Consider the following 25950-nt stretch of genomic DNA (forward strand, 5'->3'; position numbering starts at 1 on the left):
GGAGTGCTCCAAAAAAGATTATGTTCACTTCCAAGGAGACTTTGTGCACATCCCAGGTGCTGAACAAAAAAGGGTCAAGTTTTTTAGTTTTTTATCTACAAGAGGCCACGCAACATCAGGGACTATGTAGTGAAGGCAGACTGTCCACCAGCACCAACACCACAGCATTTCCTAAGCGACATTCCAGATGGAAATTACCCTTGTGGCCGTTGTGCACAAGACAGCTTCACATACAAATGTCACTCCTTCACCCACCCAACAACAGGAAAGAATTTACATGTTAAAGGTAAAATCACATGCAGCACTACCAATGTGGTTTACTTGATCAAATGTCCCTGTGGGAAAGCCTATGTAGGTAAAACATGCCGGGCTCTGAAGATAAGAATAAGTGAACATAGGAGTAACATCAGAAACAACAATGAAAAGAGCCCTTTGGCGGTTCACTTTAACCAATCAGGACACCCACTCTCAACCTTGAGATTTATAGGGATAGAACACGTAGAACAACACCGCAGAGGAGGAGACACAGACGACCTGCTTCTACCTCTAGACAGGTGATTTAGATCATGTACCAACCTGCTTCTACCTCTAGACAGGTGATTTAGATCATGTGCCAACCTGCTTCTACCTCTAGACAGGTGATTTAGATCATGTACCAAGCCTGTGTTTGCAAGTGAATCTGAGGAAGACCGCAAGGTCGAAACGTCATGTGCCAAATGAGAAAATAAACTCAACAAAAGAATACCAAGGAGTGAGCGAACATTTTTCCTTATAAATTTAAGACATTGTTAGGTTAGGCAAGGAACCTTTGCCTATACAGGTGCAGTTCTGTGGAAAAAGTTAGACAGGCAAATTAAAGTCATCTTCAGCCGGAACTCATTTAAAAAGAGAATCAAGGCCTGGTTACTAATGAGAGTAGCTGAATATATTGTAACGTTTGAAGGTTTCAGGACGCCAAGAGTTGTTCAGTGCAAGCTTTATTGGCTGAGAACGAGGGCAGGGACACAGACTCAGAACACAATGCACACAGGGCAGGTCAAGAAGACACACACACTACACCAACAGGGGAGGTCGCAGCCCCCCACACAAAAAGGATCACACATGAGGGAAAACTAAAAGGGAAACATGTTACACTAAAGACACTAACTTTACACTTATAACTTAAGAGAATAACGACATAAACCCCCCAAATGTTCGCTCTCGCGGGAGAACGCTAACACTGTCTTTTTGCGCCGACGCTACAATATCTTATTTTTTATTTATTTATGAAAACATGTGTTTGTTATGTCTTTGTGCTATGTGTTGAGGACCACAATGGAAATAAGTCCTGGACTTTATTGTGTTTTTATCCTCGATTGTATCTGATGACATTCTTGATACAAATCAAATCAAACCAGCAGAGGTCCTCATAGAGTTCTAGAGCTTCGAGTAGGCTACTGGATTGAAAGCTTCACTGGTTCAGAAAGCTTCAGTTCGCCGTCACTACCGAATCCCCATGTTATTTTCCCATAGGAAAAATGTCTGGTACCGGATCTGGGCAAAGATGGTAGCTTTTGTAGGCGAACTTCAGAGGTCTATTTGAAGCTTCGGACATCACGTGTTTATGCCAATTTGGTACAAACTAACAGCTGTTATGACAGCTGCGCGTGCATCTTGCGCATGCGCAGATTATATCCAGGCAGCATGGATCGGGTAGCCTACTGATCAACACACTGTGTCGAAACAGTTTGCTTCACCGGAGTGATACAGAATCTTCGATGCCTCAGTGTCGAATGTCCTATAACTAACACACGTCGTTTAGCTTGGTGTAACGGGTGACATTAAACAGCAGAGACGTAGGCTATAACATCGCCAAACTGAAGAAAAAGAGAGATACCACGACCGCAACAAAGAGATTCCTCCGTGCGCAACTGTGCGAGCTAATATCGCTTGAAACATAATTTTGATATTTTGACAGGAAGAAGTTTTAATCTTGGGGCATAGTCCCGTTTTAACTTTAGCCTACTGGGAAACGAAAGCAGATAGAACAGACGAACTAAACTCCACAAGTGTTGACCAAGACCACCGTGGTTCTCTGAAAAGTAAGTTGTTTCCCTGATTTGTTGCCTATGGGCTCTGTGACTGTCGTCTGTTCTTTGGTCGCCACTAGTTAGCGATTAACAACTCTCATTGACTTCCATTCAACACATCAAAACTAGGCTACTTCAATTATGTTCAAACTAATGCCACTGATTTATGGCAACAATCATTTCACGTTGCTAATAAACTACATTTTGGTACGAAAGTTTAGGGACCGTCTACAAATTGCATTGCTGGTGACATGGACTTCTAGGATTTTTCTTTCAGGAAATAAATCAATAAACAGACCTTTTCTCATTCGAATTGCTGCAGGAGCAGCCAATGGTAGGCTGTTAGTTATAGGCCTACAGGTCATATATCATGTAGCCATAGACTAGCTAGACTATAGACTGTTACTACAGGATACATTTTTTTCTGACCTAATGAATTTTCAAACATTCAAAGTGTTATTAACTATTTACAATATTTACAATAGCATTCAACGTCTTTCTCTGGAACTGGAGTCATTCCAAGGCAAGACGCATGAAACCATCTATTGCATTTACCACATTCAATCTGTAGAAACTATTAACCAAGTCACATTAACAGTGCTTTTCATACATTGATATTTTATCACTGAAGTTGTGATACTTACCCAAAGAAAATCTTTTGTTCGGATTTGTAAGGCCAAAGGAACTTCCAGTCTGCATTGGATGTCAATTCAACCAGGTCCCACACACTTAGGTCTCAAAAAATTCTGGAAAAATTACCAGGTGTATGTATGTTACCCAGGAGATGCACTGTAAAATTACTTTTATGTAAGATAAATACTTTCCAAGATACAGCCAGTTTTAAAGGGTGAGGGGGGTGTCGATTTTGTTCGGCCTTTTTTTTTGTTTTGTCAAAGTTCACAAGCCCAAAGCACAAGAACTTAACCATGTGGGAGGCTCAAATTTTACATCAATAGGAATAGCATTATTATAGTATAGTAATAGTAAAATTGACACGTTTGGTCTGGATGATCCTGCATGGTCATAGCTGTCCCTCAAAGTTGATCAAAATGTTTTCTGGGCTCTGTTTAGGCCTTCAGAAGACACATTTGTACTCAACTTTGTATATAAAAAATATATATATATTGTTTTCTTTTTCTCCATTATCCCTTCTTCTTAAAAACACCAATTTGACTTGCCTTATGCAAATCTATCTTTTTTCTTTTCCACCCTGAACATAGGCAAAATGCACCATTGAGATCAATATGTTTTGTATAGAGTTGCCACAGGTTACTCTATACAACCACAGGTGGCACTGTGGTAACTCCACACAAAACATATTGATCTCAATGGTGCATTTTGGTCCATGTTCAGAGTGGAAAATAAAAAAAGTAAGATATCCACAGGGGTGGAGACAGGGACACAAGGAAAAGAAACACATGTAAACACAACAGCACATGGTATATAATAAGTAAACAGTCAAAAGCTACTATGAAAAAGAATACATACAAGAAAACAACCACCCAGCCATCAAAACTATAACCAATGATATCTTGGCAACCAAACGAAAACCAAACACCAAACTTTCTGGATATGTTGATTAGAGCCCGACCGATAAAGGATTTTGAAGGCCGATACCGATACAAATATGTGTTGATTTAAGCTAAAGCTAACTTTTATGCACAAGCTACGTTTTGCACAAGCTACGTTTGATACTTTTTCCCTATGTCTAAATGTTCATTCCTCGCACGTCTAACTTACATTTTACAATGCAGGGACTGTAATTACAGATATACTAGTTATAAATCATTACTTTATTTAGGCAGAATAAGTTCGTTGTGGTTTCCAAGATCATTAATGTTAACGTTAGCGGTCTTCCACTGATATTCATGGCATTAGCTAGCTTTGTGGTTAGCTAGTCTATGATGAGCCCTAATTTAGCAATGGATAACGTCATACTGCAAATTGTAAAACATACGCTTTCAAAATAACAGGCCGGGGAGAGATGATGCGTCTCACTGCTATAACTGTCACGCTATTAAAGAAATACATCTTCAGTCACATTGTCAAAAGTTAAAAGAACAGACAGTCAACTACACTGTAACAACGTAACGTAATTACTAGCTAATAATCTCGGCTTATTTAACAGCAGCAAAACTGGACATTGTTTTCACACATTTTGTCATGCTTATTTGAGTTAAGAGAACTGATGGGGATGTTCTTTTAATTGTTATTTCAAGCAATGTATGTCTCGTGACCAAATCACCATGAACACACTTCACTGATGATCTCACTCGCGGATAACTGGTTCTCTCTGCCCAACTCTGGCTGGATCAGTAGGTTGCAGGATGTGTGGCGTGTTATACACGAGTGTTGCCAGCAGGGACGCTGTAGAGTGCCCTCTGGTGGACAAACTATACAACGCCAACACTCATGACATGGTTGAAGGGTGTTTCGTCCGTTTATATTTTATTTTTAAAATATTAATTTATCGGCCATTATAAATGCTGATACCGATAGTTTATCGGATACTTAGCTGTCCACTTTCATCAGGCTGTATATCAATAATACATTTTTTATTTTTATGTAGAAAATTATGAATGTATTTCTGTACAGACATATGGTATTAATTAGTGTTTACTAGATTAGAGGACTAGATAGACTAGAGGCGATTTTTTTACTGTACACATCGTCAAATGCCAATTTAGGGGACATCGCCCAACCCTAGCGCAGGAATGTGGACTGAAAAAGCGAGGCAGGCTCAGAATTAACGACACGCCCATTAAGATATGACCGAATCCTACAAGTGAGAGAACTTTGTTTTTCAAGATAGTTTAGGTAGTTTTACACGATTTACACTATATAACTTGGCACATAACCTGCTTCCGACCAGGTTTGGTTGACCGCATAAGACACCATGGTGATACAGCGACGCTAAAACAGAGCCACTTTCGTGTCACAGCACGAAGGCCTTCAAATTTATTTATGTATTTTTTATTTATCCTTAAAGCCAGGGTAGTCACATTGAGACAACTAAAACTAAACTTAACTAAAAAGACATCACATACAAAACTAAAATGCACAATTTGGGCCAGCCGTGGCCTACTAGTTAGGGCTTCGGACTTGTGACCCGTGTGACCCTTGTGTAGGGAAATGAGAGCGCAGGGATGTGGACTGAAAAACCGAGGCAGGCTCAGAATTAACAGTAAACTAAAATATTACTGATTGTATTTTCATTTGTTTGAAAATAGTTAGGCCTTCAGAGAAGTCCTAGTAGGCCCTGTCTGTCTGCTACTGGCACAAATGAACCTGTAGTATGTAGCAACTTACCATCGGCAACTACTACAGTAATCAGAATGAGACATGTCTTTTTATGTCTTTATTTTAGGTGGAGATCTTAAAAGACATAAGTACGGAGACATCGAAGAGAGGCCTAATCTACGATCATCGCTCCCTGTTATTACAGAGTCAAGTCTGAAACAGTTTTCATACAGCAGAGATGCCGTACCCCTGTCCTCAGTGTGGCCAGTATTATATTGAAGAAGAAAAGCTTAAACGACACCAGGTTAAACGACACCAGCACACCCCCACCACAGACCAGCCGTGTAGTGGAGAAGAAGGAAACGTTTCCAGTGTCCAGTTAAAGACGGAACCAGTGGTGCAGGACTGCAGTAGGTCAACTCGAGGACAACGAGGGACACAGGAAGAGGACGAGAAAGAGGAGGAACAGCCTGAGACCGGTAAGATATTACTCACTTATTCATTTGAACAGCCTGAGACCGGTAAGATATTACTCACTTATTCTTTTGGCGCTTTTATCCAAAACCACTAAAGCCAGGGCTCGAAATTAACTTTTGTTTTCTCAGTGTCCCGCAGCTGTCCCGAATTCTACTTGCCACTGTCATTCATTCATTTTTTCAGTCCGATTTGATTTCGATTCTCGATTATCTCCCCATTAATTGACTAATATCAATGTATACATGTTGATTTACATATCTGAATGAAAAAACATGAATTCCTTAACACAATATATTTATTGCTAAAATTCAAAAATAAGACATTCTTAGTCAGAGGTAGCATAAAACCTTGAAGCCTTGAAAACATATCTAGCTTACTGAAAAAAGTGCATCTTATTATTCTTCTTTCAGATGAAAATAACACTTGATGTTTAGCATTCAATAAAAAAAAAAAATGTTCACCCAAAATACTTGTTTAGAGCAACTGAAAGAATACAGTAACCAATGTAAACATGAGGGCTTTAAGCTAAACAGAGAGTGCTTTTCCAGCAAAAAATAAATAAAAATTAACAGCCACAGTGGGAGCCAGCAGCCTGTCATGGCGTCCTTCCTGAACCAACAGAGTTGAACATTTATGTTGAAAACACATAGGCCTAGCTTACTGAAGTGCATTAATTAAAGTGCATCTCTTAAATTCTCTTAAACTCTGCCACTCACCTTATTCTTAAACTCAAAATTCCAAAATAAAATTCAATTAAGAGTGTACAAGAGCAAAATAATGCATTCTGATGTCTAGCAAAATAATGCATTCTGATGTCTAGCAAATAAAAAGGTCACCCAGCCACCCTTTCTTAGAGCTACTGAAAGAATACAGTAACTATTGTAAACTTGGGGGCTTAAAGCTAATACAGAAAGTGCTTTTCCAACAAAAAATAAATAATGAAAATAAACATTTAGAATTCAACAGTTATGTTGAACATAGGCCTAGCTTACTGAAAAAATCATCTTCATTCACAAATAACAACTTAGACTCGAACACTCTCCTTTCCCCTTAAGAATACTGTCTGTCTCTCTGTGCGTGTGTGTGTGTGTGTGTGTGTCATTGAAAACAAAATAGTCATATATTGGAGTGGAGGAATGTGAGCATTTCGACATGCTCTGGAGTCAGGCTTGCCCTTTTTTTAGTAACAATGTTCCCAGCAACTGAGAAAAGTGGCTGGTATGGACAAATAGGATTTGGCTACTGCAGCTAGGGCGGGGAACCTTATGGCGTTATCCTTCCACCATGTCAGGGGGTTGTTATCCCTTGGGATAGGGTTTTCCCCAAAATACATAAGCACCTCTTTCCTGACTGTCTCACTGTCCCCGGCCCCATCACCATTCTCCTGTCCCCGGCCCCATCACCATTCTCCTGTCCCCGGCCCCATCATTATTCTCCTGTCCCCGGCCCAATCACCATTCTCCTGGTCCATGTTTTCTTCATTGCTGTCTTCCCCCTCAGAATCTGTGCCCAACAAAGTGTCCAACAAAGAGCAGGACCTCTTCTTTGGTGGGGAGCTTGCTGAGGCTTCCTGCCCCACAGCTGCCTGTAACAATCTCTGCTTCCTTTTGATTTCAAGAGCAACAGTCTGGATTTGTAATTGTAGTTTGAGTGCATCATCTACTGGGAGGAACTTCAATTTCCGAAAACGGGGATCAAGAGCAGCAGCAATGAGAGACACATTTTTCCCATCCTCTTGAAATACAAACACCTCCTGCCACCTTGACATTATCTCCTCTTCTGCTTTGGTCTGGAAAAAGGTCATGGCAGCAGAATCAAATGACTTATTTCGGGTGGATTTCAGGAGACCCTTCAGCAGGGGGGGGGAGAACAGAGGCTGTGACATAAGGTTGACCACTAAGGAAAACCGTGGCTTGCTCATAGGGCTTGAGCACCTCTTCCAATTCCTCCAGAAGAATCCATTGATCGTTTTTCAGATCAAGATAGTGCTTTCCGCGCTGTGTGATTTCTGGATCTGATAGCGTCGCAACCACTGGCCATCGCTGCTCTAAAAGACGCTCAATCATATAGTATGTGCTATTCCAACGGACTGCTACATCCTGTATCAGTTTATGTTCAACTGTGCCCATCTGTCTTTGTTTTAGCTTCAGCTTAGTGGTAGCCGGCTCACTTTTCTTGATGTGTTTTACAAGGCACCGTGTGGCTGAGAATGCCTTGCTAATCACAGGGTTGTCCATTGCATGGTTGACTACCAGTTGTAGTGTATGCCCAGCACACCGATGGGATACGACCCCAAATCTCTCTTCCAAAATTCTGAGAGCTGCCACAATGTTACGTGCATTGTCATGGACAACAGCAAGGACATTCTCAAACGAAATGTCACATTGTTCTGCCACATTCTCTAGCCAGGAGGCAATGTTTTCCGCTGTGTGGCGTTCTTCAACAGGCAGTGTTGTCAAATTGAATGAGACAAGATCCCAACTGTCATCAATAAAATGACAAGTTACCCCTAAGTAGGCTTCTGTGACCAGACTTACAAAGAAATACAATATAAGATTTTATTATGTATCCACCTCAGCCTACAGGCTATGCCCATTGATTAAATATCAACAAGTAGGCTAATCAAATCCTATGTGTGTAACAAACGTCACTTGCGCAATCACGGCATGACAGTGAATACAGTTACATGTAGGGACTATTACGGGCGCCAATATTCCGTTTAAAACCGGAATAGTCCTGGCATATAACTGCTTACTGACCCATCGACGACAATCAAGACATAACGTTACAACCGTTTGTTGACTTAGGTTGCTTAATCGTGTCATTTCACACCGTGAATACACAAATTAATTACACAGAAAACATACACTGTAGGCTAGCCTAAAACTTTAGGTGTCTACAACGTATTATAGCCTACTCCGACATCGAGTGCAAAGTGGGGAGTTGAAAAGAAACTTACGGTGCTCTGTCAACTGCTGCTGCTCCCGGGTGGTGTCTCTTCAGGTGCTGGTGCATTGCCGTAGTGCTGGAGCCATCTCCATTTTGCACAAACGACAAACCACGGAGTTGTTTCCTTTCAAATTGAAGAATTCCCAAACTTTGGATGAACGAGTGCGTGCCGCCTTGCACTTGTGAATCTCTAAGACGGCACTCGCGTTGCTACTACTGCTACTACTCGCTGGCATCTTTGTTTTGAGTCGACGTCATCGATTACGTCGACGCGTTGTCCCAGCCCTATTTGAGATCGATGCAGATCCGCAGAGAAAAAAAATAGTCCCCCCCCTCCTATCACCTTTGCTTTATCTTTTTTAAGGCAACTACAAATATTAGGTAAATGTTTAAAGACCTAATAGTGTTCTTGAGAACTTTCTGTGTCTCAATCAGTGACCGCTCAAGAAGAGAGCCTACGTCAGCCATGAGTTTCGCTTTGTTTATGTTGTAGCTACACACTTGTCTCGGGCGTTTGCTTAAAAAAAAAAAACACGTTTTGGATATGATATTGTGAGCTCTGTGCGAATTCGGAGAATAAGCGTAGGCTGTGTTCTTTCCGTGCATCAATGTAGACAATTTCTTACTATCGCGAACTCTTGTCAGGGGAGGTCCTTCATTTTGGGTGACACCTATGACTTGAACAGATAGCCTGCTATGCCACCCGATGTAGGCTAGGCTACTATTATTGTTACAGTTTTTAATCAATGCAACTAACATTATGTCTACATTTAAATGACGCAATATAAACCGTAGCCTATGCAATTTATTATCCTGTCTGTTATGACATGTACAACAATGTTTTTCACAATTTGTGACGGAAGGTTTTGACTGAGCGTGTTAACATAATATTATTATTTTGTCATCATCGCGAATTGTCGAGTAAGGGGGTCAGTCGTGTTTGTGACGCACAGACAGCCTTGTAGCCTATTTTGCTTAGGCCTCACTTTTAACGATAGAAATAGTCAACTTAAAACTTTGCTATAAAATATTATTAATTTATAGCACAAAACCATAACCAGTAGGCCTACCAGAACCTCGCATATTAGCGTCATGATTTGTGTGTCTATTTGGCAAGGCCACTAGCTGTCATGGATGCGTTGTTGCTAAAGGAAGGCAGGTGTCAAAAGTTAAAAAATAAATGGAGATGGGCAGCTGTTGGAAACGGGGGAGAACTAACAAGCCATGGTGTAAAGAAATTAAAGTGCCAGGGGTTTGCTTTTGCGCGGTTCGCTGCAAGAAAATTGTTTATGGATGCAATAGGAAAACGTTTTAGCACGCCACCAATCAGAAGACCGCCATAAGGTTAACGTTCGTGCACTTCAGGACATCTTCCCTACCTGGTGCAACTAGCCACCACGACAGAGGTAGGCTACGTTTATCTATGGCTGACCGTTTTTACGTTTAGAAAGTAGGCTACGCATGTTCTTTCATAGCGCAACACGACATGTCCCTCACCATATCGCAACCTCTTGTCAACCTTATACAATCTGTTGCTGAAGACAAGTGCCGTCTCCAGATTGTCGTTATCAAATGCGCAGACCTCCTGCATGAGCACAAACAGTATTCCTGCTCATTGGAAAACTGAGTTGTCTGTAAAACTCAAAATTACCATGTTTTCATTAAATGCGGATGAGGCAACAAATGGAAATATGAACAATATCTAGAATGTTCTGATTCGTTACTTTGATGAGGAAATGGGAAGTCTTGCAAACTTGATTTTATAGATTTTACTTGGTGTTGAATTGCATATTAACAAGAAAAAAATCTCCCGTTTAAACACTTTTGGCCTGAAGTAATTGAATAAGAGTGTGTAAAAGCCTTTCTACAATATTGCTGCAGTAGAAAAGAACAGTAATGGCTAATCAGCAATGGCTAAGGATGGTACTAAAATATATTTTTGTTCATCAGGAAAACTCGATCTCAATCAAGAACACTCTCAATTTACCTTATTCACATGGCGGCCACTGGCGGCTAAAACAAGGCTACAGGGTACACAAACCATAGGATTTATGTTCTATGCATTCACCTGTAGGTGGCATTAATTATATAGTAAGTGTACCCTGTAGCCTCGTTTTGGTTTAAACAATGGCCGCCGTGTGAATAAGGCGAATACTCCCTTTACTTTGCTGTTTGCATCTTTTTGTACATTAAAAACCAATAGGTCGCGACCGCAAAAGGGGTGCTATCTCTATAGGTAGATATGAACAACGTATGACTTATGGCCTGAAAAAAGTTCAGTCAAATGATTTTTTTTTTTTTCACTTTAATCCCTGAATAATCAGTAACTTAATTAACTCGTTCTGGTCCACCATGTCAGTTCTGAACAATTTATTAAACACCATTTTTATAAAAGGAACATGCCACCCAATGTCAGTAGTAATACATGTTCTTACCTTAACTTTCACGAGTTGAGTCATACCTCTCCCGTGTCGGTACGTGCACTCAAACGCTCTGGTGCGCGGCGCGACTGTGTTAGCATGTTGCTATGCTAGCAGGCTCAGACGTAGCCAGACGTAGAAGTAATCAAAAACATCCACGTTTTCCCGACTTAAATGCATTGCAGGAGTAGTTGATAAAAATGTCTACGGTCACACAACAGGAAACGTGGCGATTTTCCAAGCGAATAAACAGGAGAACTACAATGTGTGGCGCAATAGCACTGGGAGTACTTCGACCTAGCGTCGTAATATTAATTAACACCTAATTGTAGATCCTATCCACCACAGAGTTTAGAATCCATGCTTGATTGACCCCTCAGCCTCCCCCTCCCCTCTGAGCGAGAGAGAGGCGCACACACACTAGAGATGCGCTGATGGGCTATTATTTCAACCATAACTGCATAGCAAAACTTATCATCCATCAGCCATCCATCAGCCCCAAAGTTTTTTGACCAATTTTCAAAACCGCACCCGCCCACCATCCGCTGGTTGTTTTAATGTAGGCTATATGGGTGTATATGGGTGATGCAGCCCTGCTGACGTGAGGCTAGAAAGCCCTTGCCTCTAGAAAGACTGATCCAATGCAGCAAATATATTAATTTAAAATCAAACATCGCAGTTTATGTTAAATTCAGCATCTCTTATAATGTGATTGGATATGTTGCTGTCAATTCCCTACTTCATATACTAACCACCAATGAGGGCATCTCTCGTATGAAAATTCCTGACACTTCCCACCTGAAGAATTAACACAAGGCTTTGTCGGGTCTTCAGCCCCGAATGTTTAAAATGTATATAGCCCTGAATATCATTTTAAAAGTAGTCTGACAAAGCTTATTGTTTTGTGACACAGCTAAACACTGGTAGATAGAACGTCTATAACATAGCCTAGGTGGTCGCAACTCACAAAAGTAAAGCAGATAGAAAGAACTCACGCAAATCTAGCCTACAACACGCAGACAGCTTCATGCGCAGGGGAGAGAGAGCGCGCACACTGTGCTTTATGATTGTTGCCTTCTGATGGTATCTTGCTAATTCACTGAACTGCATTAGGTGACACAAATGGTATTGCCTTTATCATATAACTCCTTGTCTGAGCAACTACCAGGCCTATGGTTTTTAAAAGTCAGATGTTCCCTGACAAAGACATTCGAAAATTAAGAATGCTTATTGACTTTAAAAATACACTAATTATTGCAAACTCTCTTCATTCAACCCTTGAAGACATCGCGGTCTGGTGCGCTATGTAGATCGTTTCTCGTACCATTTAATTTCTCAGAATTTAGGTCTACTAGGCCTACAATAACGTCATCACCAAATACATCTTTTATTTTTAGTTGATCAACCACAAAGAGTAGCATAGGCCTAATGTGCACAGTGCACTGACGACTGTAGCAGCCCAAGGTAACCAGTTGTTGTAGATGAGAGGCAACCCCTTGTTTCAGATAGCCTGGACAACATGTTACCTGGGTGTTGCCTACGTTATTAATTAACCCTTTAGGCGCCAGGTTTAAAAAAAAAAACATCATTCGATTTTTACATCAAAATTTCAAAAGGCCATGGCTTGAAAGTGGTCAGAGATAAAATCCTACTGTAAATGTGAAAATCATTGAGTATGAACAAAAGTTTATGAAGGGTGTAAATTTACACATCTAATTTGCATATTATGACGTTACTGGATGACAACCACCTAGAATTATGCACATTTCAGTAAATACTGGATGTTGAACATATATTTGAGCAGTTTTGCTTACTTTTTTGTCATTTCACCCACATAACACCTGAACAGGAAAGCAGTCACATGTAAACCAACAATAGTAAACTATTACTATAACCACAAACCTTATTCTACTATACAATAAAGTAGCCTGGTCAAATCAGTTCCTATCGCGGGTGACTTTGTAGTTCTTCAGAGCCCTATTTTTACAACCCCTGCTGTCTATACCACGTCCATTACGGACACTATCATCACTATTGCCACTGGCACCTCCAGCTATGTTGGGCAGAGGGTCGACATAGGCATGGCATGCTTAGTGAACACTGTCGCAAAGACGCACCTCCATTCACAGAGGTAACGTGACTAGACGATCGCTCATATTCTCCAAAAGGCAGATATTCTCCTTCAGAATCAGACTAGGTAAATAACAGACCCAAGACTTCATCACATGTGAACTTTTTCTTCAACATTTGGTGTATTGCTGCTTCAATTTGTGCGAAACTATGGTCTGCATTGCTTCCGCGTTATGGAAGAAATGCACATCTTCTTATGTGTTTCTCGTGTGTAATCGCGTGTAATACCACGTCCATTACGGACACTATCATCACTATTACCACTGGCACCTACAGCTATGTTGGGCAGAGGGTCGAAATAAGCATGGTATGTGAACACTGTCAGTGAACACTGGTAGTGAACACTGTCGCAAAGACGCCAAGACGCACCTCCATTCACAGACGCTCCGACTATCACTGCCAATAGACGATCGATCGTATCCTCCAAAATGCAGATTTTATCCTTTAGAATCAGAACAGATGAATAAAAGACCCGATACTTAATCACACGTTAATTTTTCTTTTCAACATTCGGTGTATTTCTGCTTCTATTTGTGCAAAACTATGGCCCGCATCGCTTCCGCGTTATGGAGGAAATGCACTTCTTCGTGTGTTTCTCGCGTGTTTCTCTCGTGCTTCCTCAACATTTTGAAAAAAGAAGGTTGGGCTTGAATCGAAGCTCTGGGTGTCTGCCAACTAGTGGTGGAGAGTACAAATGAGATTTGTCACCGTACTTGGATCTATCGTCTGTTTTAATCAGTGACGTTGTTTGTCGCAATTTCGCGACTTTGGCGGGTAAAGGGTTAATGGTAGCCTACAATAGTTAATTGATTCGCGTAACATATTAGTTGACTCAAAGAGTAGGGAATCAGGATGGAGAGAGTCACGCGTGTGTTGCTTTTGCGGGATCGAATCCAGTTTAATGCTAGTTTTCAAAACATATATTTTTTACATGTCTTTTGTCCGAGTGGCTGTAATGTAGCCGAGCGCTCATGGCGTATGAAAAGCGACTTCAAACCGCCTAAAACAACTTGTTTGTGAATGTCTGACAACTGCTGCAGCGCATGCACGCGCAAGGAAACCAGTAGGTGGCGAAACCAGAAGGCACACAACACCGGAACGATTTTAAGGCTATTTCGCATAGGCTACTCAATGGTGCTATTTCACACGCATTATAGCGACCCCCACTCACCGGGGTTAGGTGGAAGGTGTTATTAGACGATTGGCGTAGCCTACAGTGGACTATGGCTGTCAAAATTGCTCAAAAATGACGTTCGAATATCCCCTCTAAAATAAACACATGTATTGGAATATCTAGGCTATGTTATTTGCGCTTTATGTCAGTGACCATAAGGCATTTCCTAATTCACCCGACACTGATATTCAAAATGTTGAAACTATTTCAGCATAGCCTATAAGCAGTTTAATTAAATGTAATGTTAGTTGTAAACAAACGGGCTACTTGGTGAGGCTTGGCCTCACAGATGCGCTCGTGCCTTAAATGGCAATACAAATCTTCACGATAGGCCTATTAACTGACCGCCCGATTCACGTTGGCTGGGGGGCAGGGGGGGGCCATCAGACATTTGTTCCCAAGGGTCTATGAATTGTTAATCCGGCCCTGCCCCCAACGAACGCAACTTTCCACCTCTGAGACAGCTGAAAAGAAGTCTAGAGGACTCCTAACTCACTAAGACCTACTTACTGTAGGCTGCGCAAACCACAGGCCTTTTTGTGGGCAAGCCTGCATTCGAGGCAAGCCTTCTGTTGAAGAATTTTATATAAATCCTGCGCTAACAGTAATCCTCCTACCCCCCGCTACCACAGCTGTGGATAGTGTGGCATGCTCACGCTTTATGTCTCCTTCTTGCAAACTAGGCCTATAGCCCAACCATTTACGTCTTCAAAAAATAACAACTTGCCAGATATGCCTTCATATCTTTGGGCTTCATTCAGAATTTTGTTCTTCCACTGGAAATGACTCTTCTACATTTGCTGCCTGCTGCATCCTTTCTGTTTGTATTGTTTAGAAAATGTTTGACGTCTTGAGTTAATGCATTAAACATTGTTTGCTGGTAACCAGCCACAAATGGCCTACAGATTCTTGCGTGCGTACATTCTCTATTCTCTCCAAAATGTGCCCGTTCTATAGGCTGGCCAAGTGCGTAATTCTGCGGCATAAAGCAGATGTATTTGTTTATTGTCCAGAAAAATAAAAATAACCTGTCAAGCAGTCAATTGACTACATTGCAGTCAATAAGTAGGGCAAATTACGAGACCAAAACGTGGGTCATAGTTGTCTAAGCATCTGCTGTGAGGCCAAACCCATGAACAAAGACGCATTGATATCTGCAATAGTTTTTTTTTTGGCGAAACAAGCTCACAGCCGAACGAGTCATAGCCCTGAAGGGAGAGGCCACTGGCATGTGATCTCCCCACGGGCCAATAGATGTACAAGTTTTCTCCTGTGCCTACGATATTTAATCCAGTGTTTTGTCAAGTTACAAAATGCTATTCGTTTTAACGATTTTTTATGATAGTATGAAGTACTTTTTGTATAGGGTACTATCTTAATTGCTTTATACTCAATACTTGACCAATGGCTATTGCATCTGTCTATTGAAAGTGAGAATGTGGCAAGTGATCTACTGTGTAGGCTTCATAAAATAAAATAAACAGATTGCTAATGGCCTACAAGCTGATCTGGGGTGCGTTTCCCGTACAACTACGGAGGTTAGCTTTTTACTAACAGGATGCATCGTTCAACTAACCAACATGTAAGTTACGACTGTTTCCCAAAACTGTCGTACTTCCATAGTATTGTAAGTTTGGACCATGATAGTTTCCAAACTTCAGTAGTCTGGACTAAGGTGGTTAATGACGTTTAGTAGCACGTGAACGGGCACCTGCACATACTTCTGTGGCGCATTGCGTTAAGGCTGGCAGATGCCGTTGCACAGCAGTTACCAGTCCCCTGTCCAAGAGTTCGAATCTGGGTTAAGACAGTACCCAGATATACAATATTGACATCGTTGTTTACCTAAGTTTATCTTATGTGCAGATCATATTATCAAAATCAGAATCAGCCTTCTTGGCTTGGTTTGCGTAAACTAACAAGGACCCCCCCCCCCCCCATGAAAATCAAAGGCTACATATTATCAGCTGACTCGTCAAAAAGTGCGCACCACCTTATTATTATCTGCAGGTGTGTGACTTTTACTTATGTGCACATGGCTGCAAATTGACTTTTAATTTATGTATTTTCTGCCTTGGGCATTTTAAAATATGGATGTATGGTGGTTAGAAGTGTACATATCAATTAGAAACCTAAATATATTTATAATTATTAATTTGCAAACAAATAACTGGCGTCAGTGACGTCTTTGACATGAAGATCCCTGGAACTATGCTTCTACTAGCATTCTACCACAGGTCGAGAGGTGTAGTTGTAACTATACAACTTTACGATAGTGGTTGCGAACATTCGTTGCTACTATGGTTTTGGGAAACACTAACGTAGTGTAACGATGCATTGGACTATGTAAGTTCCAAATATGAATGTAATTCTGCGGCATAAAGCAGATGTATTTCTTTATTGTACAGAAAAATAAAAATGACATGTCAAGCATGACATTGCAGTCAAGAAGTAGGGCAAATTTAATTTACGAAACCAAAACGTGGGTCATAGTTGTCTAAGCCTCTATAGCGTAGCCTGTTAAAAACGTTGCAGAAGCCTACCCAAGGCTACAGATTAATTCTGAACAGTTATTTCTCTACTGGCTCAATTATCACACCACTGTTTTGATTTGCGTAGTTGCGTTAACCCAACACTGACAATAATGTAGACAGCATATTTCGATTTCCGTTACCACCGTGTAGTCAAGCCTTAAGCCATACCCAAGTAGCCTAAATCGAGGTAAATCGAGCTTTTTCAGAAGGGGCGGCAGGCAGAGCGATGTACAGTGGCAGAGCGACGCACAATGGCTGAAAGTGGTACTAAAGCTTCACGCAGCTTCACGCCTCGTAATGCGCGACTGAAGTGGCCATTTGAAAGCGATGCCCACTGTAGCTGCAAGCAGCAATGAGGGGGCCAAGCAGTTGAGCAGGAGTTGGGATTGGACTGGACTGGACTTGACTTGTGTTGTGTTAGATTGGATTGGACTTGATTGGATTGGACTGGACTGGATTCGAAGGTCACCGAATTTATTGTGTGTGCTCAAGACCACATACCAAGTTTGGTTTAAATCGGTGAAAGTGTTGATAATTATAGCACCCCTAGTGGTCAAAGCACACCAAATTAATTGTGGGTCCTTAGGATGTGTTCACGAATCAACGTACCAAGTTTGGTGTCGATACGAAAACGTTTTCCTAATTATAGCGCCCCTAGTGGTTAAAGTACACCAAATGTATTGTGTGTCCTCAGGATCAGGTCCTGAGGCCATATACCAAGTTTGGTTTCGATACGTACATACGTACACAAAAACATTTTAAGTCGCATAATCTTCATAAATTCTTTGGAGCAAGTGGGTGTGTAAATCCATGCTTGGTGACACTGTCAGAAAAAAACATTTCTAGGCCTACTTCTATTTTTGAAGTTGTAGGCTACATGTGACGAAAGCACAGGTTGACGAACCATCTTTTTGGACTCGTTTTCCGACTGATTGGTTTTTTGCAACACAGCTTAATTTAGCTTGAAAGTTAACCTGCTACGGAGAAGGTTAGTTCTGTGGCATAAATTCCCATAGTTACCAAGCTGGGATTCACGTTAACCTCATTAATGGAACGGAATTCTCACTAAAATTAGCGAGACTTACCGAAATAAGCCAGGTTTGGCCTTTAGCGAGGTTGATGGAATACCCCCTAGGTGAGTTATTAATAATGATAATTATCATAATAATCATAATAATAAACATACCCACAAGAGGTAATTGCCGGGGTCCAAGCAATTTCCAAGAAGCGCCCTTTAGCAGAATAAATTGTGGAGGCTGTAGCACCCCCTATGGACCGAATTGTACGGAATTTGGTGTGCATCCAGAGATTGTAGTAGTGATTGTGTGTACCAAGTTTGAATAGGAATGAACCTTTCATAATATATGATATAGGTAATCAGTGTTTCCCCTAGAAAATTTTCCAGCAGCGGTGCTATTACTGGGGGGGGGGGTTGTTGCGCATTTTTTTTTTATTTTTTTTTTTTTATATCATACCTTCGTGTTTCTTTTGTGGACATTTTCAGCTTTCTTTTACATTATTGGTTAAAAATGATAGAAGAAAAATGAAATGGCACAACCCAGAAAAAGATTTACAATTTATTTAAATTTGTCTTTAATGGCAAAGGCCACACCCAATCTGCGAGCACTTAATTTTTCTGGGCTTTTCAAAGAACATCTCTAAGGCTCTTTGGTAATTGAATTGAATTGTTGGGGGACCATTAATGCTGACACGCATGCACGTAGCCAGATGCTCTCCTTGTAGTCTATTTCTCAGTCCCAAAACAACAAACCCACGTATAAAAAAGTAAATACTCACTTTTCTTCTACAACACTCCCACAGTTACCATACAACTCACTCACAATTAACTCGAAAAGGACCTAGGCTACTTGATTGAAGTGCGACCGTTCGTCTCACCGTCAAGAGAACGCTGAAGTTATGAGAACACGTCTTTCTGATAAGAGAATGTAGGCTCCTATGTCTAATGCCGCAAACGTAGAAAAGGTCTGTTTGTGATAGCCTATTATAGCTAAGTGGACAGGCTATACGTATATGCCAACATATGCTCATATTTCCTTTAACTATCAGAAAGTTTAAACAGGCCTAGACTGTGTTCGCCTAGCTTTCCCATGCAAACATTACATGTAGCCCTACGCTAACGTTACAAGTCTAGGCTACAATTAACGTTAAGACCATACACCTTGTAGCACATTGGTTTACTCTATTGCATTACTTACGTTTTAATAATTTGTCGTTGAATGTTGATGGAGGCTCATCTTTGGGAAATCAGCTCTATGGATAAAATTGTCAGCCGGAGCAAGAGTTCTCAGAGTTGACGACACCGGACGTAAATCCAATCAGCAGAAAGAACCGCATCACAACAGTAGGCTAAATCGCAACAAACTTTTTCCCCCCATGTTAAATTAATTTCGGTAATCATGAATTGGTTTCTTTTATTTGATGTAGGCTAGGAGAGGAGGATGCATGTTTCACATTAGTGTCAATGTGTCAAAGCAGGCTTTGGATCAGAGGAATTGCTCAAGCTTAACATATGGCATAGGCTACAAGCAAATTCACGGCATACAAACAGCTTCGTGATGAAATATAACTAATATCATTTTTTATTGTCACCAGGCCTATAAGTAGGCTATTTATTGTGTAACCTACAAGTGAACGATGACACCATAGGTTACACTGTGGCGGAGCAAGACCCCATCAGTCGGATAGCTAAACAATGTAACCGTGTTCAGATCGTAGGCTAGCCATATGGGCTGCAGACTTGTCTTTGGGCTTGTAATCACCTGACACATCATGCCGCATATATGTCCTGAATAATGAGAGGCTAAGTGCGGATTTGATGCGCTTAACTTACTCAAGACTTTCAGAAAACAATTTCGAGATGACGTTGGCCGTTGTGCTTTTACAGTGTGTTAAGTGAATCTCGTGATATTATGTTGCAGCGGCGCTGAAAATCCAGCGGCGGCGCTGCGCCGCTGTTAAATACACTGTAGGGGAAACACTGGTAATAGAATCGTTACAGGCCACATCCCAAAAGTGGATTGATGTGGCCCCGGCTGTGGCACGGCTGGGAGGGGCACCTGCACCGTACGCCGGCGACCTGGGTTCGATTCCCGCCCCGTGGTCCTTTCTGGATTCCACCCTGACTCTCTCTCCCACTCGTTACCTGTCATTCTCCACTGTCCTGTTATTAAAGGCATACAAAGGCCAAATATAGATATAAATATACTTAAAATATGTGGATTGATGTGTAATTTTCAGATGGAGTGATAAATAATCGGAAAAATCCAACTTGTTAGTCTGAAGATGATGTGTACTGAAAAATCCTTATTAGTCTGAAGATGATGTGTACTGAAAAATCCAACTTGTTAGTCTTGGTCTATAGATGATGTGTACTGACGTTCATAGTAATTGGACTAGGAGGAGAGATTAGTTTCATTTTTTAGTTTTTTTTTTTTAAAATGGAAGGAAAATGTAAGTGTACATACACACCGCCGCCAACTTGAGCTGAAAAAGAAGCTCTGGCCGCCTTGTCAAGTACACTTGTCAAAAAGTACAGGGAAGCTTTTGACACTTTTGGCCACTCTGACGTTACAGCATTGTACGCTGCTTGTTGTTTGTCGCTGAACTGCATCATAGCTCATTAGCATAAAGTTGACCAACTTTCTGCTTGATGCTCTGGTCGCTCAAGACGGCCAAAACGCAACGGCGACAGATTTGCCGCTTCTTGCAGCTGAGAGAAGCCGGCTTCCAGGCTTGACTAAAGATTCTAGAGCGAGCTCTGTTCTAGAATCTTTGGGCTCAACCGTCGTCCTACTATGGTTGTTATAGTTGCCATTCATAAGCATTGATATGGAACGGCGATTAAACTTTTTTTACCAGATCTACTTCATAGGTGTCCCGTTATTCAGAATTAAAAGCCACCCCGCCAGCCAATCAGAAAAGAGTGCTTCTTCTCTCCGGGTGATAAATAGGAATAAAAATGTAAATTTGCTTATTAAAGCACCCCCTAGGGACAGGTATTGGTAACTGCTTTTTTGTGAGATCATGCACTTATTTGGGACCTAAGGTGAAACATTTGTGTCTGTACCTATTTTGGTTATGGCTGTAGATATGATTTTGCTGTGGAAACATTCATGTCACGAATTTCACTGAATTTCATGAAATGGTTAAAAAGCAGAACAAAAACAATAGGAGTCCCGCAGCTTCGCTTCTTGGACCCCTAATAAACACAAACTAGATGAGTTGCACTTACTTGACTAACACAAACTAGGTGAGTTGCACCTCTGTCTCCTCTTTATCTCTAATGACTTCAATGCATGCACATTTTTTTTCATATTTGGGTTATTTATTCATTTCATTTAGCAGACAATAGCCTTAGTTACGGAAATGGCCTTAAATTAAACAAACAAACAAATTTAGCAGACACTTTTATTCAAAGCAACTTATATATGTCGATTACATTACAAGGGCCATCGTCCCTGAAGAAACTTGGGGTTAAAGGTAAACTATGCAGTATTGGCAATTTCCTTATTGTTTTCTCTGTTTCTTCTTTTTCGCTGGCTCTTATGACGAAAGTCTGAGAAACTCCATCGCTACCTTTTTCTAGCCGGTGCCTTACTTGTATGTGTATTTGAATGCAGTAAAGCAATTTGTTACACTCGTTATACTTCCTGACACTGAGCCTTATAGTGATGTACACTACCACACCCGTTTATTATACAGCCTTATAGTGATGTACACTACCCACACCCGTTTATTATACAACCTTATAGTGATGTGTTGCACACTACCCACACCCGTTTATTATACAGCCTTATAGTGATGTATTGCACACCTTTGAGTTATATCACAATGTAAACTCATAATCTTTTGTTAATAATCCCAGTTCCTGAAAGTCACCCCGACATCTCACTTCCCGAAAGTGATCCAGACACTTCACTTCCTGAAAGTAATCCCGACACTCCACTTCTTGAAGGTGACCCCGACACCCCACATCCTGAACGAGTCCCAGACCGAGCCAGACTCCCCAGGCGTCCTGCAGCCAAGCTCTGGATGTCAGGCACCCCAAAGATAGGTCTGTACTCACACAAGAATATGTGTTTCGATTACCCCTTCACTTTCCACAATGAAAGGTTTAGACAAGAATATTCATCAGAGTGTGTTTCGATTAACCCTTCTCTTTCCTCATAGAAAGGCTTAGTTTTGGTTTGAATATATTGTGTACCTTTACACTGCTAACACAAACACACAAAGGTTGTGACTGCTGGGCTGTACATCATAATAAAAAAAAAAGACCAAGGAGCAGGACCGGAGCACACAAAGCTTTAAGTGATTTTTAAGTTGTGCAAACCGACTAACGTTTCGACGTCCATGCGTCTTCAGACTCTCAGACCAATCAATCATGCAGCCAGTTTTGCATCCTGTCAATTGACTCTTCGCTATGTCCCGCCCCCCTCAGCTACTGAAATTCTGTCTTCCTCTTTATTCTTTCTTTCAGGACTGACAGCGTTTCAGGTGTTCTCCTGTTCCCTCTGTCCAAAATCCTACACGGCTGAAATCTACCTCCACAAGCACATGAAGTTAAACCACCATGAAGAGTACACACGGATGGTGAGATCTGGAGATATCAGACCAGAGACTCTGAGCACCCCATTTTACAGAAATCCACCACAACCAATCAACAACGAAACACAGCGCGAAAACTCCACTGTAGAATCCAACTCATCGGCCAATAGGGTGCGCGTTCAGAGGGAGACACGGTTCTGCTGCTCTGAGTGTGGTAAATATTGCTGTAGTCGTGACGCTCTTAAACGACACCAGCTCATCCACACTGGAGAGAGACCATACCACTGCACTCACTGTGGCAAAAGTTTCACTTCTCGGACAGAACTTAAGGTGCATGTGCGAGTTCACACAGGAGAAAAACCATACCACTGCACTGAGTGTGGCGAGAGTTTCACCCAAATATCGAATCTTAAAACCCACCAACGCAGTCACTCAGGGGAGAAGCCATACCACTGCACAAAGTGTGGCAAGAGTTTCACTAATATGTTTGGCTACAAAACACATAAAGAACTCCACACTGGAGAGAGGCCATACCACTGCTCCCAATGTCGCAAAGGTTTCACCACATTGGGAGGTCTCAAACAGCACATGCGTATACATGCAGGAGAGAGGCCATTCAATTGCACATTGTGTGAGAGGAGTTTCACCTATAAACAAGAATTGACAAGACATGAGCGTGTTCATGCAGGAGAAAAACCGTACCACTGCACTCAGTGTGGTACCAGTTTCCATTCTGGGCAGGAACTTAAGATGCACCTGCGCGTTCACACAGGGGAGAAACCATACCACTGTGTTGACTGTGACAAGAGTTTCACCCAAATATCGAATCTCAGAACTCACCAACGCAGTCACTCGGGAGAAAAGCTGCACCACTGCACTGAGTGTGGGAAGAGTTTCACTCTTGCGCAAGGTCTCAAGGTACACCAGCGCATACACACGGGAGAAAAGGTGCACCAGTGCAGCCTGTGTGACAAGAGTTTCAGTCGGGTGGATGTGCTCAAAATACACCAGCGGGTGCACACAGGAGAGAGGTTGTACCACTGCTCTCATTGCAACAAGGGTTTCACTCAAAAAGGTCACCTTCAACTACACCAACGCATTCATACCGGAGAAAGGCCTCACCCTTGTGGTCAGTGTGGAAAGGCTTTCTCTACCCCAATAAATCTTAAGATACACCAGCGTACTCACACAGGAGAGAAGCCGTACCACTGTGCTGAATGTGGCAAGGGCTTCAGCCAATCATCAAATCTCAGAACTCACCTGCGCCGTAGTCATAGTCATAAGCAGTGAAGGACAGCGTTAGCTTGACATATGTAGCGCATGTACTTGACTCAGCAGACAGTAGGTGAACATTGGCAGTTACGTTAGCCTAAATTGGATCGCTGCTTACACAGTGAAAGAAAGCTAGCTAATGTTAGCTTGACATGTATTTTCCAGACTATAAGCAGAGACTTTCTAATGAGGTGACACAGCACTCCAGTACTTGCCTAAAAGGACTTTGCTATAAGTCACACTTTTTTTCATAGTTTGGCTGGTATAAGTAGGTATAAATACTCTTTTGATCCCGTGAGGGAAATTTTGGTCTCTGCATTTATCCCAATCTGAGAATTAGTGAAACACAAACAGCACACAGTGAACACACAGTGAGGTGAAGCACACACTAATCCCGGCGCAGTGAGCTGCCTGCAACAACAGCGGCGCTCGGGGAGCAGTGAGGGTTTAAGTGCCTTGCTCAAGGGCACTTCAGCCGTGCCTACTGGTCGGGGTTCGAACCGGCAACCCTCCGGTTCCAGGTCTGAAGCGCTAACCAGTAGGCCACGGCTGCCCCATCATCATACGCCAGGCGCTTATAGGGCCAATCACAATTCTCTGTTTTACCCCTTCCCCTATCCCTTCATCTTACCCCTAGCCCTTGTCCCTCGAAACAGAGTGGCAAGACATAGGGGTGAAAATATTCCCCTTGGAAACGAGATACCACTAGCCAACCATAAGGGAGAGTGGGATGATTGAAACACTTGAATTAACGTAACAGAGATCGTACCACACTGAAAGCTAATATTTTGTCACTAGCAACCTGTCTTCTGTCAAATAGGCTATCATTGCATTTTCAGCCTGGAATAAAACCGTTCAGGAATTATTTCAACAACAGCAGAACATGCCTATGTTCGTTCGCAGCCTACCTCCTGGTCCGGGTGAATGAAACAGGGATGGGGGACAAAATAAACATGCAGTTTGCTATTTAAACATCCCACAACTCCTTCGATATTTTACAATAATATCCAAATGGTCATTACTTGACATCAGAAGCAATCGATACCTGTAATAGCCTTGGCCTATGCGAGGAGTCGGCAGCAGTAGGCCTATGCAGCATTCATATCAGACGAGCGGTAAAAAAGTTCAGCGAATATATTAGATACTGTTGGACTTCACATTTCTGACATGGTATGCTGCCAGTTCGCGGGGTAGGCTACATCAGACATGGAACTATATAAAATGCTTGGTTTTAAGGGGTATCTACCCCTTGCCCTTATCCCTACCCCTCGATCAAAATGGGAATTGAGAGAGCCCTTTGTCTCACGTGCACGCGCAAAACTAAGGGGAAGGGGTAAGGAGTAAAATAGGGAATTGAGATCGGCCCCAACTTCTACGTGGATTAAGTTAATGATCGGGCTATAATAAAACCACACTTTAATAGTGGTTGGTGCAAACCGGGACATTTTAGCTTCCTGACAGGCTTTTGTTGGAACTCAGGACACGCAACTCAAAATCGGGACTGGTCACCTTGTGTGCTAGCTTGGAGATTCTGGTCCTGGCCCATCTCAAGACCTGCTTACCACCCAACCCCCACTAGCCTGACGGGCCAAACCCACATCAAGATGTAGGGTCTGGGAACTCGCCATTGGCACTACTCAATCCGAGGGGCGGGATAAACGGTTGTCTTTCAAATTTCCTCTGCACGCAATAGGATAGCGCTACAACTCATGAGTCCCATGCGTTTTCCCACCAGCGAAGCTAGTTGATCAAACTTTTGCCCATTTAAAAAAGTTCAACTCTAATTGTAATTCTATGACCGCTGTTCGCCAGCAGCAGCATCCATCTTCATTGTTTTCAAGTAGCAGGGAATATGTAACCTGTGCATGTGTTTATTGTCCTGTGAATTGGAATATGTAACCTGTGCATATACTGTCCTATGAATCGAAGAATGCATAAGATGGGATAATAACTGAAATGTTTTTCATTTCCTACCTGAATATGATGTTGGTAGGAGCCTTCACTTTGAGTTTTATGATTATTACACAGAACTGAACTGTAATGAAATATTTGTTTGAAATGAAAATGTATTTTGTTTTGGCTACCTGGTACCTGTACGTAGATGTGAGATATGCACCTGG

General features: G+C 41.8%; 1 protein-coding gene across 1 annotated transcript; it reads left to right on the forward strand.

Annotated features, from left to right (window-relative positions):
• The first annotated feature begins 5547 nt into the window (after window positions 1-5547).
• LOC121718521 (gastrula zinc finger protein XlCGF57.1-like) lies at window positions 5548-24032 on the forward strand. The gene is made up of 3 exons (XM_042103530.1): window positions 5548-5788; window positions 21879-22067; window positions 22491-24032. Exons 1-3 carry the CDS (start codon window positions 5548-5550, stop codon window positions 23846-23848), a joined length of 1788 nt encoding a protein of 595 aa, XP_041959464.1. The 3' UTR covers window positions 23849-24032.
• The last annotated feature ends 1918 nt before the right edge of the window (window positions 24033-25950 follow it).

This window comes from Alosa sapidissima, chromosome 9 (assembly GCF_018492685.1).
Source record: "Alosa sapidissima isolate fAloSap1 chromosome 9, fAloSap1.pri, whole genome shotgun sequence".
Taxonomy (NCBI): Eukaryota; Metazoa; Chordata; class Actinopteri; order Clupeiformes; family Clupeidae; genus Alosa; species Alosa sapidissima.

What these genes read in the sequence shown, in the direction of transcription:
- LOC121718521 (XM_042103530.1), top strand. Translation starts at nt 5,548, where the DNA reads ATGCCGTACCCCTGTCCTCAGTGTGGCCAGTATTATATTGAAGAAGAA. An exon ending in GGAGGAACAGCCTGAGACCG is followed by an intron (nt 5,789 to 21,878) that starts GTAAGATATTAC and finishes TAATAATCCCAG; the next exon opens with TTCCTGAAAGTCACCCCGAC. An exon ending in GTCAGGCACCCCAAAGATAG is followed by an intron (nt 22,068 to 22,490) that starts GTCTGTACTCAC and finishes TCTTTCTTTCAG; the next exon opens with GACTGACAGCGTTTCAGGTG.